General features: G+C 39.0%; 1 protein-coding gene across 1 annotated transcript in view; it reads right to left on the bottom strand.

Moving 5' to 3' along the window:
* Positions 1-4,721: 4,721 nt before the first annotated feature.
* Positions 4,722-12,684, bottom strand: part of TTC13 (tetratricopeptide repeat domain 13) — a 39,125-nt gene continuing 31,162 nt past the window's right edge. The window contains exons 19-23 of the mRNA XM_069852288.1: positions 11,497-11,632; positions 10,739-10,818; positions 9,520-9,598; positions 7,521-7,600; positions 4,722-4,956 (exon numbers count right to left, since the gene is read on the bottom strand). Of these exons, the coding sequence (XP_069708389.1) occupies positions 4,833-4,956; positions 7,521-7,600; positions 9,520-9,598; positions 10,739-10,818; positions 11,497-11,632 (499 nt within the window). The 3' untranslated portion in view covers positions 4,722-4,832. The remainder of the gene's footprint in view (positions 4,957-7,520; positions 7,601-9,519; positions 9,599-10,738; positions 10,819-11,496; positions 11,633-12,684) is intronic.

The following is a 12,684-nucleotide window of genomic DNA, read 5'->3' as shown; positions in this document are numbered from 1 at the left end:
AACGCCGCCTCCCCGCTCGCTGGCAGAGCCGCCCCGTCCTGCCTCCCCTTCCCTGCTCCCCTCCGGCTAACGCCGCCTCCCCGCTAGCCCTCCAAGTGCCGCCTCGTCCTGCCTCCTCTTTCCCCCCCTTCCTTGCTCTCCCTATAAATGCCGCCCCCGTCCTCCCTCCTTCTCCTCCTTCTCCTTTCTTGCTCTCCCTATAAACTCTGCTCGCTCCTGCCTCTCCTTTTCTCTTCCCTACTCTCCCTATAAATGCCGCCTCGTCCTTCCTCCTCTTCCCTTTCCTTTCCTTGATTTCCCTCTAAATGCTGCCCCGTCCTGCCTCCTCCTCTTTTCCCTTCCTTGCTGTCCCTCCTTCTCTGGAGCGAGTCCAGAGAAGAGCAACAAAGCTGGTGAAGGGGGCTGGAGAGCAGGTCTTATGAGGAGCGGCTGAGAGAGCTGGGGTTGTTTAGCCTGGAGAAGAGGAGGCTGAGGGGAGACCTCATTGCTCTCTATAACTACCTGAAAGGAGGTTGTGGATAGGAGGGTGCTGGCCTCTTCTCCCAAGTGACAGGGGACAGGACAAGAGGGAATGGCCTCAAGCTCTGCCAGGGGAGGTTTAGGCTGGACATTAGGAAAAAAATCTTCACAGAAAGGGTCATTGGGCACTGGAACAGGCTGCCCAGGGAGGTGGTTGAGTCACCATCCCTGGAGGTGTTTAAGGCACGGGTGGACGAGGTGCTAAGGGGCATGGTTTAGTGTTTGATAGGAATGGTTGGACTCGATGATCCGATGGGTCTCTTCCAACCTGGTTACTCTGTGATTCTATGATTCTACAAATGCCACTCCCTCCTGCCCCTTCTTTTCCCTTCCCTTCCTTGCTTTCCCTGTAAATGCCGCTCCCTTCCCTTCTCCCTTCAAATGCCACCTCCCGTCCTGCCTCCTCTTCCCTTCCCAGCTCTCCCCCTATAAATGCCACCCCATCCCGCTTGCTGTCCTTTTCCCTGCTCCCCTCCCGCAAACGCAGCCCCGCACTCCTGGCTGTGGTGCCCCTTGCCCTCCTTTCCCTCCCTATTCCCACGCCAGGAAGCTTAAGAAATTACTTGTTTCACACCTGAGCCAAGAACCCACCTTTCCCAACTCCTAAATAAGTCTTAAACATAAGGTGCGAGGAGGTCCAGCAGCTCCTGCCAGCAGAGCCAGCATCCCAGGGATGGGCTGTTCCATCCCATTCAGCAGCAAGTCGCTCCAAAGCCTCTGCACTATTTTGATAAAACAAAGTTGCAGCCCAAGTGTAACAAGTCGCCGCAGCAGCCATTAGTTAGAGATGTCCTATGAGGTCTCTCCTGAGACCTGACCTGGAGTAACGCATTCAGCTCTAGAGTCCTCAGCACAGGAAAGACATCAATTTGTTAGAGTGAGTCCAAAGCAGGGCCACAAAAAAGTTCAGAGGGCTGGAGCACCTCCCCTGCAAGGACAGGCTGAGAGAGTTGGGGTTGTTTAGCATAGAGAAGAGAAGGCTCCAGGGAGAACTTAGAGCTGCCTTAAAGGAGGCTACAGGAAAGCTGGGGAGGGGCTCTGTATCAGGGAGTGCAGTGATAGGAATGGGGTTAAGCTGAAAGGGAGATTTAGATTAATTTTAGGAAGAAATATTTTACTGTGAGGGTGGTGAGGCATGAGAACAGGTGGCCCAGAGAAGTCATGGATCCCCAAGGTGTTCAAGGCCAGGCTGAACAAGGCTATGAGCAACCTGATCTAGCGGGAGGTGTCCCTGCCCATGACTGGAACTGGATTATCTTTAAGATCCCTTTCAACACAAACCATTCTATGATTCTATGAAATAACTAGGTGGTTTGGTTTTGGCATTCTTCCTCCTGCATCCCACCTTTCTTCCAAATGTTCACTGAATTAGGAGAAGGAGGGGTAGGAAGTCGCTAGTGAAGAACAATTGTGGGGTACCATCACCACCTTAAAAGAATGTTTAATTGCCAAACTGTTCCAACTTTCTGAAACGAAGGTGCCAGTGTTAGGAACAACTTCTGTCAAGAGTAATGTTCTGTTTAGCTTCAACCCTTTTCTACTTTTCTGACTAATGTACTTAAAGAGATTATGTGTTAAATAAACCTTTGTTTTCCAGCACCCTTCCTCATTCTGTTGGCCTTTCTCGATCTTTGAGACTGTCTGAAATCATCTGTATTGACGACGAGTGGCTGGAGTTGTCCACCAGGACTCTCTAGTACACCAGTATTGTGGAGGACAGCCCACTGGTGCTGTGTAACATCTTTAAAAATTTTACTGACTAAGAATATCTTTCCTCACATATGCAAGGGTTTCTGTATGTCTTTTCTATAGCCACCTGATGTTAGCAAGTTTTATTAGCTGCAACTTTTTATTACCCAAACTTGAAACTCAGTATTTGGGAAGTACAAAATACTTAGGATGAAATTGTATTCAATAAAATCACTGCAGGTACTTTCAGATGCTGAGTTCTCCTTTTTCCCTACTTGATATTCTGTGCTTCATTTATTTACACACCCAAACTTTCCATAACCTGCGAATTCCATTGGCAAACTCCACTACCAGCCTTTGCTTGCCTGGCAGCTCACCTCCTTGTTTCTCCCTTTCAGATCGCTCCTCATTCACTGCACAATCGCTCTCTTTGCTTGTATCAAGTCCTAACTTTGAGGGTGGGACCTCAGCAAATGCTTTGCCAACCTTCCAAAGGACCCCCAAAGCCTCCTGGGGGGAAACATAGTTCCTTTCCACAAAAACAAAGCAAGCTTACCAAAGACAGGTAAATATGTCAGTTATCTAAGACTAAATATATTTTCCTTTTGTCCTGCAAAAGGCAGATGCATATACTTTGTTATCTTCAAAATATATTACAAAGTTGGACAAATACTGAGGTTCAGATTAATAGGTTTTCATTGCTTAACCTATTTTTTCCCTTCATTCTGCTTTCTATAATATTATCCTTAATAGATAAACGGTTGGGGCTGCAATTCATTAATGTTCCCATTTAAGAGTTCAAATAATATCACTAGACCAGCTAAGATGACACAGAAGAGGATAGAAAATGATAATTAGATTTTTCCACGTATCTGGTTCTTGGGAGGTAATTACAGTTCTCCAAGTCATCACATACCAGCCCAGTTATATAATCCTGTTTTGTTTGTCAAACTTGTTTGAGAGCATTTGACTTGAGCTTGTTTTTCTTCTTAGTCATCTGCATCACACCCAGAGAAAGAAGCCTTTGAAATATACACACACACACTCACAGAAGTGCAATACCTGTTACACCTATTGTCCCTTGATCTCCCATTTATACAATATTTTTATCTCTTAACAGGAGGATGGGTATGAAGTCAGTCACAGGAGTAAGAGAAATGAGAAGGAAACACAGATAGCTGTACATGGATTGTTTATCCAGGAAATTTTCTTTTTCCCCACCATGCCTTTTCTGAACCCTCTGGTCTAATCCCTACACCGAAAATCCTCTTATTTTATAGTTCCAAGAACTGTTTGGTCACTGACAGTGTAGATTTCCCTTTTCTCAATGAGTAATACAAGGCATAAGAAAACTTACAGGCTCAAAGGAAAGATTATTAGAACACAAGCAAGGCATAAAGTTAGGCACCTCTTCCTGGCTTCTGTACCCATTTCTCCATTAGACAGGTAGAAAATAGCAATTCCTTTCCTCCATAACGAAAGCTAATAGAGGTTTCTGAAACTTCTAGACCTTTAAAGAGAAGACACTATAGAAGCAAACAGTGCTTATTTCTAGCAGGGGAGGAGAAGGCACTCAAGCAAGGAACCGTGGGAGGTGTCCCTGCCCATGGCAGGGGAATTGGAACTACATGACCTTTAAGGTTCCTTCCAACCCAAACTATTCTATGATTCTATATGTGCTCCAAATGAAATGACAAGCCCATTCAGAAACTAGACACACAGATAAAAGTAAAACCTCTGAAATGAATATAATATGGTAAGCAAGCTACTCATACTGGGTGGGATGCAGTGCTTGTTAATGTAGACACGGTATTTTCTATCTCTGTGGAAATACATGTGAAGGTCTATAGCTGCCCATGGCTGTTCTAATTCTGCCAGCGATGAAGGTAACAAGTATTGAATTCTAACTTTAAATCAACTGGGACTTTCTTGTAACGGATGTCAGTATTCACAGCTCCTCCTCCACTGACAATTTTTGTCGACTGTTACCACCAATGTGTACTTGGAAAGGGGAGACTGATGTATGGTTGCTGTGTTTCTGACATTTACTCACCAAGATGCCAACTGCAAACACATCATTTGTTTGGTTTTGATTCCAAATGGTGACTTCCTGAAACCCATTACTTTAAGCTGAAATCTGTTCCTTCACTGGATCGCATTACATGAAATGCCTGTGTATTTACCAATTACTCACACATGTACAGCTCATGAAGTTTTCCATGCAGAAGACAGAGGTTTTAAAAAAAAAAAACAACGAAGTAGCATAGCAGTATTTCCAACTGATTACTTTCTTCTCTTTTTTTTTTTTTCTCCCCATAAATTTTCACCTGCAGTATGTTCAGATCATAACTATGACAAAAGTTTCTTATTGCTCCTTGGTTTGGCCCAAAAAACAACTGTATTTCCTGTTAGAGTATGTCTCAATACAAGAAATCAGTTGTTCTACTTATTCTTTCCTTTTTAATACTATTGGTCATAGAAAATTGCTTTTATGGTAGTGATAACCAGTCCAGTAAGTTTACTTTATTAAAAAAAAAATCAAAACCAAACCAAATCATTTGACCATAATTCCCCCTTCAAAATAATTTGTGAAGCAGTACCTCTTGGTCTTTTATTTGTATAAATTATACAACAACTATAGTTTTTTTTAGACAATGAGATGAGTCTGTATTTAGTACTTCAATCATTGTCCTCAGGGTTGGAAAAGTCTCTGATACTGATGGTAAGCTCTTGTAAGAAGGTGAAATACTGAAAAAAAAAAAGAGAAAAAAAATTATCTTTTGTTGAATTTTATGATTTACCCGGAAGTTAACACATCAGCTTATACTTCTTGTCACCTCCTTCTCCTACATTTAGGACCTGAAGTCAATAATTTGTTGCCCACAACTAGCTCTTGCGTCCATAACTCCTTGCTCATTATATGGAATGAAAATAATGACTATGTAAGAGTATTCAGAAGTGGCAAAAGTTAAGGCAAAATTTTATTGCTTTAAGTCTTCAAGCCTTACTTACCTCACCCACTATTATTCTTCACCACAGACAAATAAGCCACTCAAGTTAATTATGTTCATATTATTACTTCAAGTCCTTTGGGCTGTGGTTCTACAAATTTTTTTCTCAGCACCAACAAAATCCAGCTTTGGCATTTTCTCCATTCTGGCTCATTCCTTGCCCATTATACATCTCTCATTTGAGCCAGCAATATTATTGGTGGGACTATGCTACAAAATTGTCTTGGTTAAAAACAAATTTTGTTTCTGGCAAGGTTATTTTAAACACAAATCAGTACAATTCCCATATATTTCAACAGTACAACTAAGAGGGTCAGAAACACGTAAACAGAGTTGAAATGACTTAGGCTGACTCTGCTCCCAAGAGAGAAGCTCCCCTTTTATAAAGATATGCCTTTTTTAAGAAAAAAAGAAACAACAAAAAAACAAAAAACCCCCAAGAACAGAGGATTAAGAAAGTAGTTGAGCACATAAATTGGAAGACTACAGTAAAAAATTGTGGGAACCATAAGTATTTTCTATTTCCAAGACAACCAAGTCACAATATTTGTGCAGACTACTTTTAATAAAAACCACAACTTGCTACTCCATAGTTTAAAAATGTCACTCCTATCATCGTGAATTTGATTGCATTTACATGTAGATTTTTAGCCTGAGTCTGGCAAAGATGTCCTTGAGTCTTCTTAATAGCCTTCAGATTAGGAAGAGATTTTGTATTCTAAATGAAATTCACCAGGCTGAGAACCACAGAAAATAAAGTTATACAACATTAACCAGTATGAGATATTTGGCACTAACAGTGGCTGCAGAGTTCCTCAGACTCTCAGAATAACTCAGGTGGACCAGACCCCAGGAGCTCTGTGGCCTGGCATTCTGCTAAAAGCTGCAAAGTCAGACCATGGTGTCAGGGCTTTATCCTGTCAGGTCTTGAAAATCTCCAGGGATGGAGACAGCACGGCCTCTCTGGGCAGCCTGCTCCACTGCTTGACCAACCTCCAGGTGAAAAGATTACGCTGTCTGAAACTTGTTTCAACTCATGCATGTTGCCTCTTGTCCATCCATCAAGCACTGCCTGGCTCCATTTTCTCAGTACTCATAGGTCCTGCAAAGCTACTGTTAGGTCAAAGCCTTCTCTTCTCCTGGCTGAATAAGTTAAGACGTGTTCCAGCACACCCAGACCCTCTTGGTGGCTCTCCACTGAATTTGCTCCAGTTTGCCATATTCTTTACTGCAGTTGCCCCTAAACGGGATGCAGTATTCTAGGTGTGGCATAAGTGCTGAGTAACCCCCTAAATCTTACCATCCAAACAGCTTTCTAGCTATCTAGCTGTCCATTTGTCCCAAACGTAACTGTCCCCTGTCACCTTCCTCATTTACCCTGAAATGCTTTTCTAGAGGACCCACTTCATGACTTTCCCTGGGACAAAAGCGAGGCTGCGCAGCCTATAGTTTCCCTGAGACGGCCTTCTGGAAGATGGATGCAAGATTTCCTTTCCTGCAGTCACCAAAAATGTCCTTTGACGTGTACAACTTTCAGATATTATAGATGAACCCATAAGGACATTGGCCTGTTCTCTCAGCACCTTTAAATTGTCTCGGCATCAACCTGAAGGATACTAAAACTGCTTTTGTCACTGGTCCAATCTTCAGATTTTGTGTGGGGAATAACCACTAAGGGACAAGTCATATGCACCAGATTCATAATACTGACAAGAAATTAATGTGTTCAGTATTCAAAACATCAATTTGTATGAAAATAAAAATTTTAAAGTTTTAAAATTTTAAAGCACTTATACTAAGTAACGCAGTTCTGTATATTCTAAGCTTCCATCCACTCCGAAAATACTTCATTCAAAATACACATTCAGATAGTACTAAAGGATAAGTAAATGGCTATTGATATGTAGTTTGAAGAGATCCATAAGAATGGAAGAAAAACCCCAAGTTAACATCCTCCCTTGCCTCGTTTCCTCAGTTGCCAGATTTATTAATGTTAAAAAAAATAATAAAGAGGCAAATTTGACCACTAGAAAAAAAAATGAAGAAAATATTAACCCAAATAATTTTCTTAGAGGATAACACATAACAACACCTAGACACCCCTACTGTTAGACTAGAAATAAATTACTGTGTTTCTAAGTTTAAATCTTCTCTTACCAAATTCTAAACAGTATTAATAAAATACACTGAATCACTTACTAAACGCATCATTTCTAAGTAACATTTTTAGTATAGGTTTAAAGTTATATATATGTCTTCCACATTTTATTTCCCCACTCCCGATCTGAAAAAAATATTTACCTTTTTAGATTCATCCAGCTCCTTGCTATTTTGCTAAAAGCTTCAGACCCTGGTGCTGTCATTGCTTCAAAATCAACCAGCTGAAAATGAGAAAAAAAAAACAAACAACCTTAAGAAATTAGAGTAGTCTTAAATTCTCTAACTTCGGGAAGTTAATCATCAAATATTCTTAACATATAAGTTACACTTTAAAAACATATCCTTCCTTTTGTGACAAAATCCAGTTATTTGTTTATCTCTCAATGCAATGTTTATACTAATAAGTCAAAAGAGTCCTCAGCCCTTTATTACAACATCCAAATAACATGGGGATATTTCTCATTTCTACATACTGCGTTTTGGAGGATATTGTATCATGACTGGTAGATTTATACTGCATTTTCCAGGCATTCTGAATTACTTCTTAACACAGTGGGCTTTTAGGCAGTGTTTGACTACTTATAGCCAAGAACTCTGTGCTTCATTATCTACAGCTGAAAATACGTTTTCGGCAAAACAAAGTTCAGTCCTTTGGTTCACTACTACCAAAACATTTAAGCTGACACATTTGTGGTTCAGAGAACTTTGGCTGAATTCAAGAAAGGGTTCTGAAAGCACACTACCTATATTCTTGGTAAGACAGAAGTAAGCTTACTAACTAGTCTCACCACCAGTTTGGAAGTCATCATACATGCCAGGCACTGAAACTCTCTGTGGGTTTGCACCACAGCGAATACCGGAATCAGCACTGGCCACGACTGCTGACTGACCTGCCTGGAAATAACAGGACTCTTCACAACTGGGCATCTTTGTCCTCAAAACAGTGTGATAATGTATGTTGCCATAAGCTTGGGACCAGAAATAGCCTTCTAAGGAATATGGCAAAGAAAATAATAAACTCTCAGCTCCATTAAACTGGTGAAAACAATTTCTTCCAGCTGGAGAAAACTTTTCTAAAAAATGTTTTTGTTCCTGTTCAGGCATTCTGTTTCAGGAAAAACCCTCAAATGTACAAGTGACCCCAAAGCTTCTTTTAAGTCAGAAATCTTGGCTTTTAGTAATCCTGAAACCCTGCTTGCCTGCATAAAATCAGTCAGTAAAATGCACCATTCTATTAAGTCCTAAGAAGCTGCATAAGGAAGCACACAAATCTTTTACCTTAGCTTGAACTCCCACAGCACAACGAAGATACCAGCTTAATGGTGTATTTCCTACTAAGCAAGTGCTGTTTGCTCTTAAAAGCTACTAGGAGTTCATTGTACTGAAAAGACAAATTTAATTGTTTCCAGGGCTTTCTATAACAAAAGGGAAAGTCACTCTTTTTCAGTTATACACTCAGGATATTTTCTTCGACAATTTTGGTTCTCATTTGAATTTCACGAATTCCTTCGACAAAACATTAAAGAGACAGAGGTGCTCTTGCTCCTTTAATGCTGAAAAGGTAACACAGCTAAGAGACCAATAGTTGAATAAAGAAAGGGAAACCCTTTGTTGAGCATGGTGGTATAATATTCAAATGTAGTCACTGAAAAACTAGGACTTATTTTAAATTAGGGAGAATATGGAGGGGAAGGAGAAGTCAAGAGAAGTTGCAAATACATTCCTACTTATCCAGCCCTACATGCTTTGGAATATATTGAGAGCAAAGAGAAAATTTCTGCTGTGCCCCAGAGAGTCATTAATTCTGCCCAAGGATTCTCAGAACCCTTCTCAAAGAGAGCTGGAAAGAGCAGCTCAACACTCTAGAAATGCTTCAGTTACAAGTAAGTAATTACTGTGGGGCACAAACTACTATGATTTCACCAACCAGAATTATTGCAGACTATTTCTAAATCTCACCTGCTGTCAAAATAGCAATGAATTTTTCAAAACTCTCTCAGGCTGTAAGGCAGTATAGTATACACCTAACCCATCTTCAGTAAAAAAGGGTGCAACCTCTCTTAATTGTTACAGCTCCTTACTCACGTTTACAAATATTACCTCCTCTATCAAGGCTGAACCAGTGTATTTTGATACTTACCTTTCCTTTAGGGATTTTTCCTGATACTTCTTTTCCACTTGCCATTAGTGCTCCCATGATCACTGAATAAGCTATCACACTAAGAAAAAACAAATCAAAACCAAACTCAGCAAAGTAGGAGTCTTTCCATAATGCTATTTTAGACTACAAAACAAGTAGAAGATACTACTGTTTCACAGTAGGCTAGTAAAAATTACTGTGTTAGTTATTTTATTCTAGAAGTGAAAACAAGCATCAAACACTTAAAAATTGAAATCACTGTTACTTTCCAGCACCACTGAAATGAAGTTATGATCCTATGGAGTTTAACTACTGAACAGCACTGTTTCTACAGTAGTCAGAATCATAATTTCAGACTTAGGAGTTCTTAAGATTCCATAGAGTTGAAAACAAAGCAAACTCCTGTTCCCAAGAAGCTTAGCTGTAGCCCAGAAGAGGTTATGACCTCAACTGCAACAGAGCCTCAGAAAAGCTGTTCAGTTACTTAACTAATTCTTTAATGTAATTTTTTTTAAATTACGAAACTCAGAACTTGTGTTAATTCGTATATTTTGTAAGATAAAGGCAAAGCGTGATTATAAAAATGAAGTCTCAGTATTCTTAAAATGTTATTTTTCTACTGAACTGTGATTAATAATAAGCTAAAAGATCTTCAGTACTTTGTGGAACAGAGATTCCTAATAGTCTCAGATGTAGCTAGGCTTGAATTAAACAAGAATTTCAGTTGAAGAGATCTGCAACATACGGGATTTATCCTAGGATTTCATCTGGCGACCCTAAGAGCTGCAATAAATTTCTAGAATACTATTTTAGTGTATTTTATTAAAAAGAAAAGTATATTTCACCTTAAATTCATGCTTCCGTAAAGCTTCTTGAGTGAAATTACAGTAGTGTAACATAATATAGACTAGGAATCCAAGCATTACAATTTAAAAATGACACTTTCCAATCTGTGAGCTGAAGTTTATAGATACAGACTACTCACAACTTTAAATATACATGCAGCTATGAATAGTTACCATCAGCAATTAGAAACTAGCTTTTAAAACAGTATTAAGTCAGCACCTATTGTCAGGGCAGCACAAACAAGAGACTGTGCAAGGACACAGCTCAACCTAGAGCTTTTTTAAATATTAAAAAATACATTAACATACTGCAACACATTGACATTTTACAGCATGAACCCAAGATAATAGATAATATAAAGACAATCACTAACCTAGATCCTCTTGAAAGTGGCATTAAATTATAGAAGTAATAAACTAATGACAGGATCAAGTTGCAAACAGCATCTACTTCCTAAGCAAGGGAAAAAAACAAAGTGAATTCAAGATAATTTAATAGGCAGGTTATACCACATAAGGGAGCACATATTGGAAAGTCTTGTGGTACTGTCTTTTTTTTTTTAAAGAATTACTTAAAAGGTGAGAAACATCAAGCTAAGAAGTCTGATTTACAGATGTCTAAAGCAAATTATTTTGTTATATTTTAAAATATAAGTGAAACATAGTTAATCTATGGAAAGCACAAGCTCAGATGTAGTCAGATTCTCACTGCAGTTCAAATCAACACAAACACAATTCTAGAGCTTCTCATGAATTGGTGTTACTTATCTCCTATGTAGCCACCATGAGCCAGATTCTAAGGGGGGTTTATAAGGATGATGAAACAGTGAATCACGGAATCGCGAGAAAAATAAAGAAAATAAGGAGATAAAAAAAAAAAAGGTCACACTGACATTTAGACCTTGCCTGGACACTCACTATCACTGCAGCAAAGCATAGCAAATTTTGAAGTAACTTAACAATTATGGCCACTTCTAACAGTATTTGTCATAACTGGGTTTAAACAAGAAGTTGATTTTATTACTTAAGATCTCTGTCAAAAAGTATTAGAACAGTGACTGTTAAACAGAAGGTATAAAAAAGTAATAGGATTTTATCAAGGAATACATAATTTCCATTAAAACAGCCTTACTGCTAGCTCTGCAGACAGAATTAGAACCTTTCCTTTAGCTGTTAGGTCCTTATATAGCGCATCTATTTCTGCGTGATACAGCTGTGTTCTCTCTTCCGTTGTCTGAGTTTCTACTGAAAACAGTATGTTCCCCACTCTATCAAGGAGATGAAACAAAAAAGGATTAAGAAAGTTTTTGAATAGAACTTCATGAAGTTTGAACAGAATTCTTTCCTGTTGCTTTTCCTAAAGCAGATTATATACATTGCCCCTCTTACAGTAAAACAAACAAAAATCACCCCCCACTGAATTAAATACATTTTATCACATTGTAAGTTTGTCTGAAAGAGTAAATAAAGATTGCTGTTTAAACACAGATGAAGCATTCCCACTGAAGAACATCTGACAAGCATTAATGTTTCACTTAAAGTGTAGGTAAAAAATAAAAAATGTGAAATTTTAAACTATCTTTATGGTCTTGGGATTTTTGTACAGAATGTGAAGTATAGTTTTTTTTACTTTTAAACTACCAAAGTGGAACTGTTTCGGTATAAAAGTATAGTTACTATCTATGGATCAAAAGACTGACCAGTACAGAACAAAGTTTGTGCAGAACAAAGTTGCGACCACCGTGCTGATACCAAAATATTTTTCCCAAAACAGTGAGGTGCATGTATTTAATGCCGTTTCAGTATACAGGCATATGATTTAAAATTTGAATTAAAACCCAAGAGACATGTTAACACTTTAGAAGAGAATTTTGGCTTCTATGCCACTCATTGAAAACACACAACTTCCGGAAAAGATACCAAAGCACAGAATTTAATTAATTAATTAGTAACAGGACAGAGCTTCTGAGTTTCAGATTAATGCTCTTTCTTCAGGAGGCCAAGGAGGCAGTATCCACAGAGTGAGGAATTTTCTACCTCAACCGAAGAGCAGCCCAAAGCCTCTGTAATTGTATCCTCATAAATTCAGGTACTATCTAATTTGGCATGCACAGACAAGAAGGTCTGCCAACAGTTCAAAAATAAACATAAAAAAGGCAAAAAATCCAGTCAGAAGACAAATCTCTTCCCATTCCTAGATCATAGAAATTTTCATTCCATTCAGAATTTTTCAGTCTCCACAACAGACAAGGTCTCACAACAAGAAATATATTTTGATATGAATAAAGGCTGAGATTTTTGATACTTTTTTTCCCCTTTA

The sequence above is a fragment of the Phaenicophaeus curvirostris genome, chromosome 2 (genome assembly GCF_032191515.1).
Source record: "Phaenicophaeus curvirostris isolate KB17595 chromosome 2, BPBGC_Pcur_1.0, whole genome shotgun sequence".
Classification (NCBI taxonomy): Eukaryota; Metazoa; Chordata; class Aves; order Cuculiformes; family Cuculidae; genus Phaenicophaeus; species Phaenicophaeus curvirostris.
The sequence above is the reverse complement of the archived record's forward strand: the minus strand, read 5'-3'. Positions and strand labels throughout refer to the sequence as shown.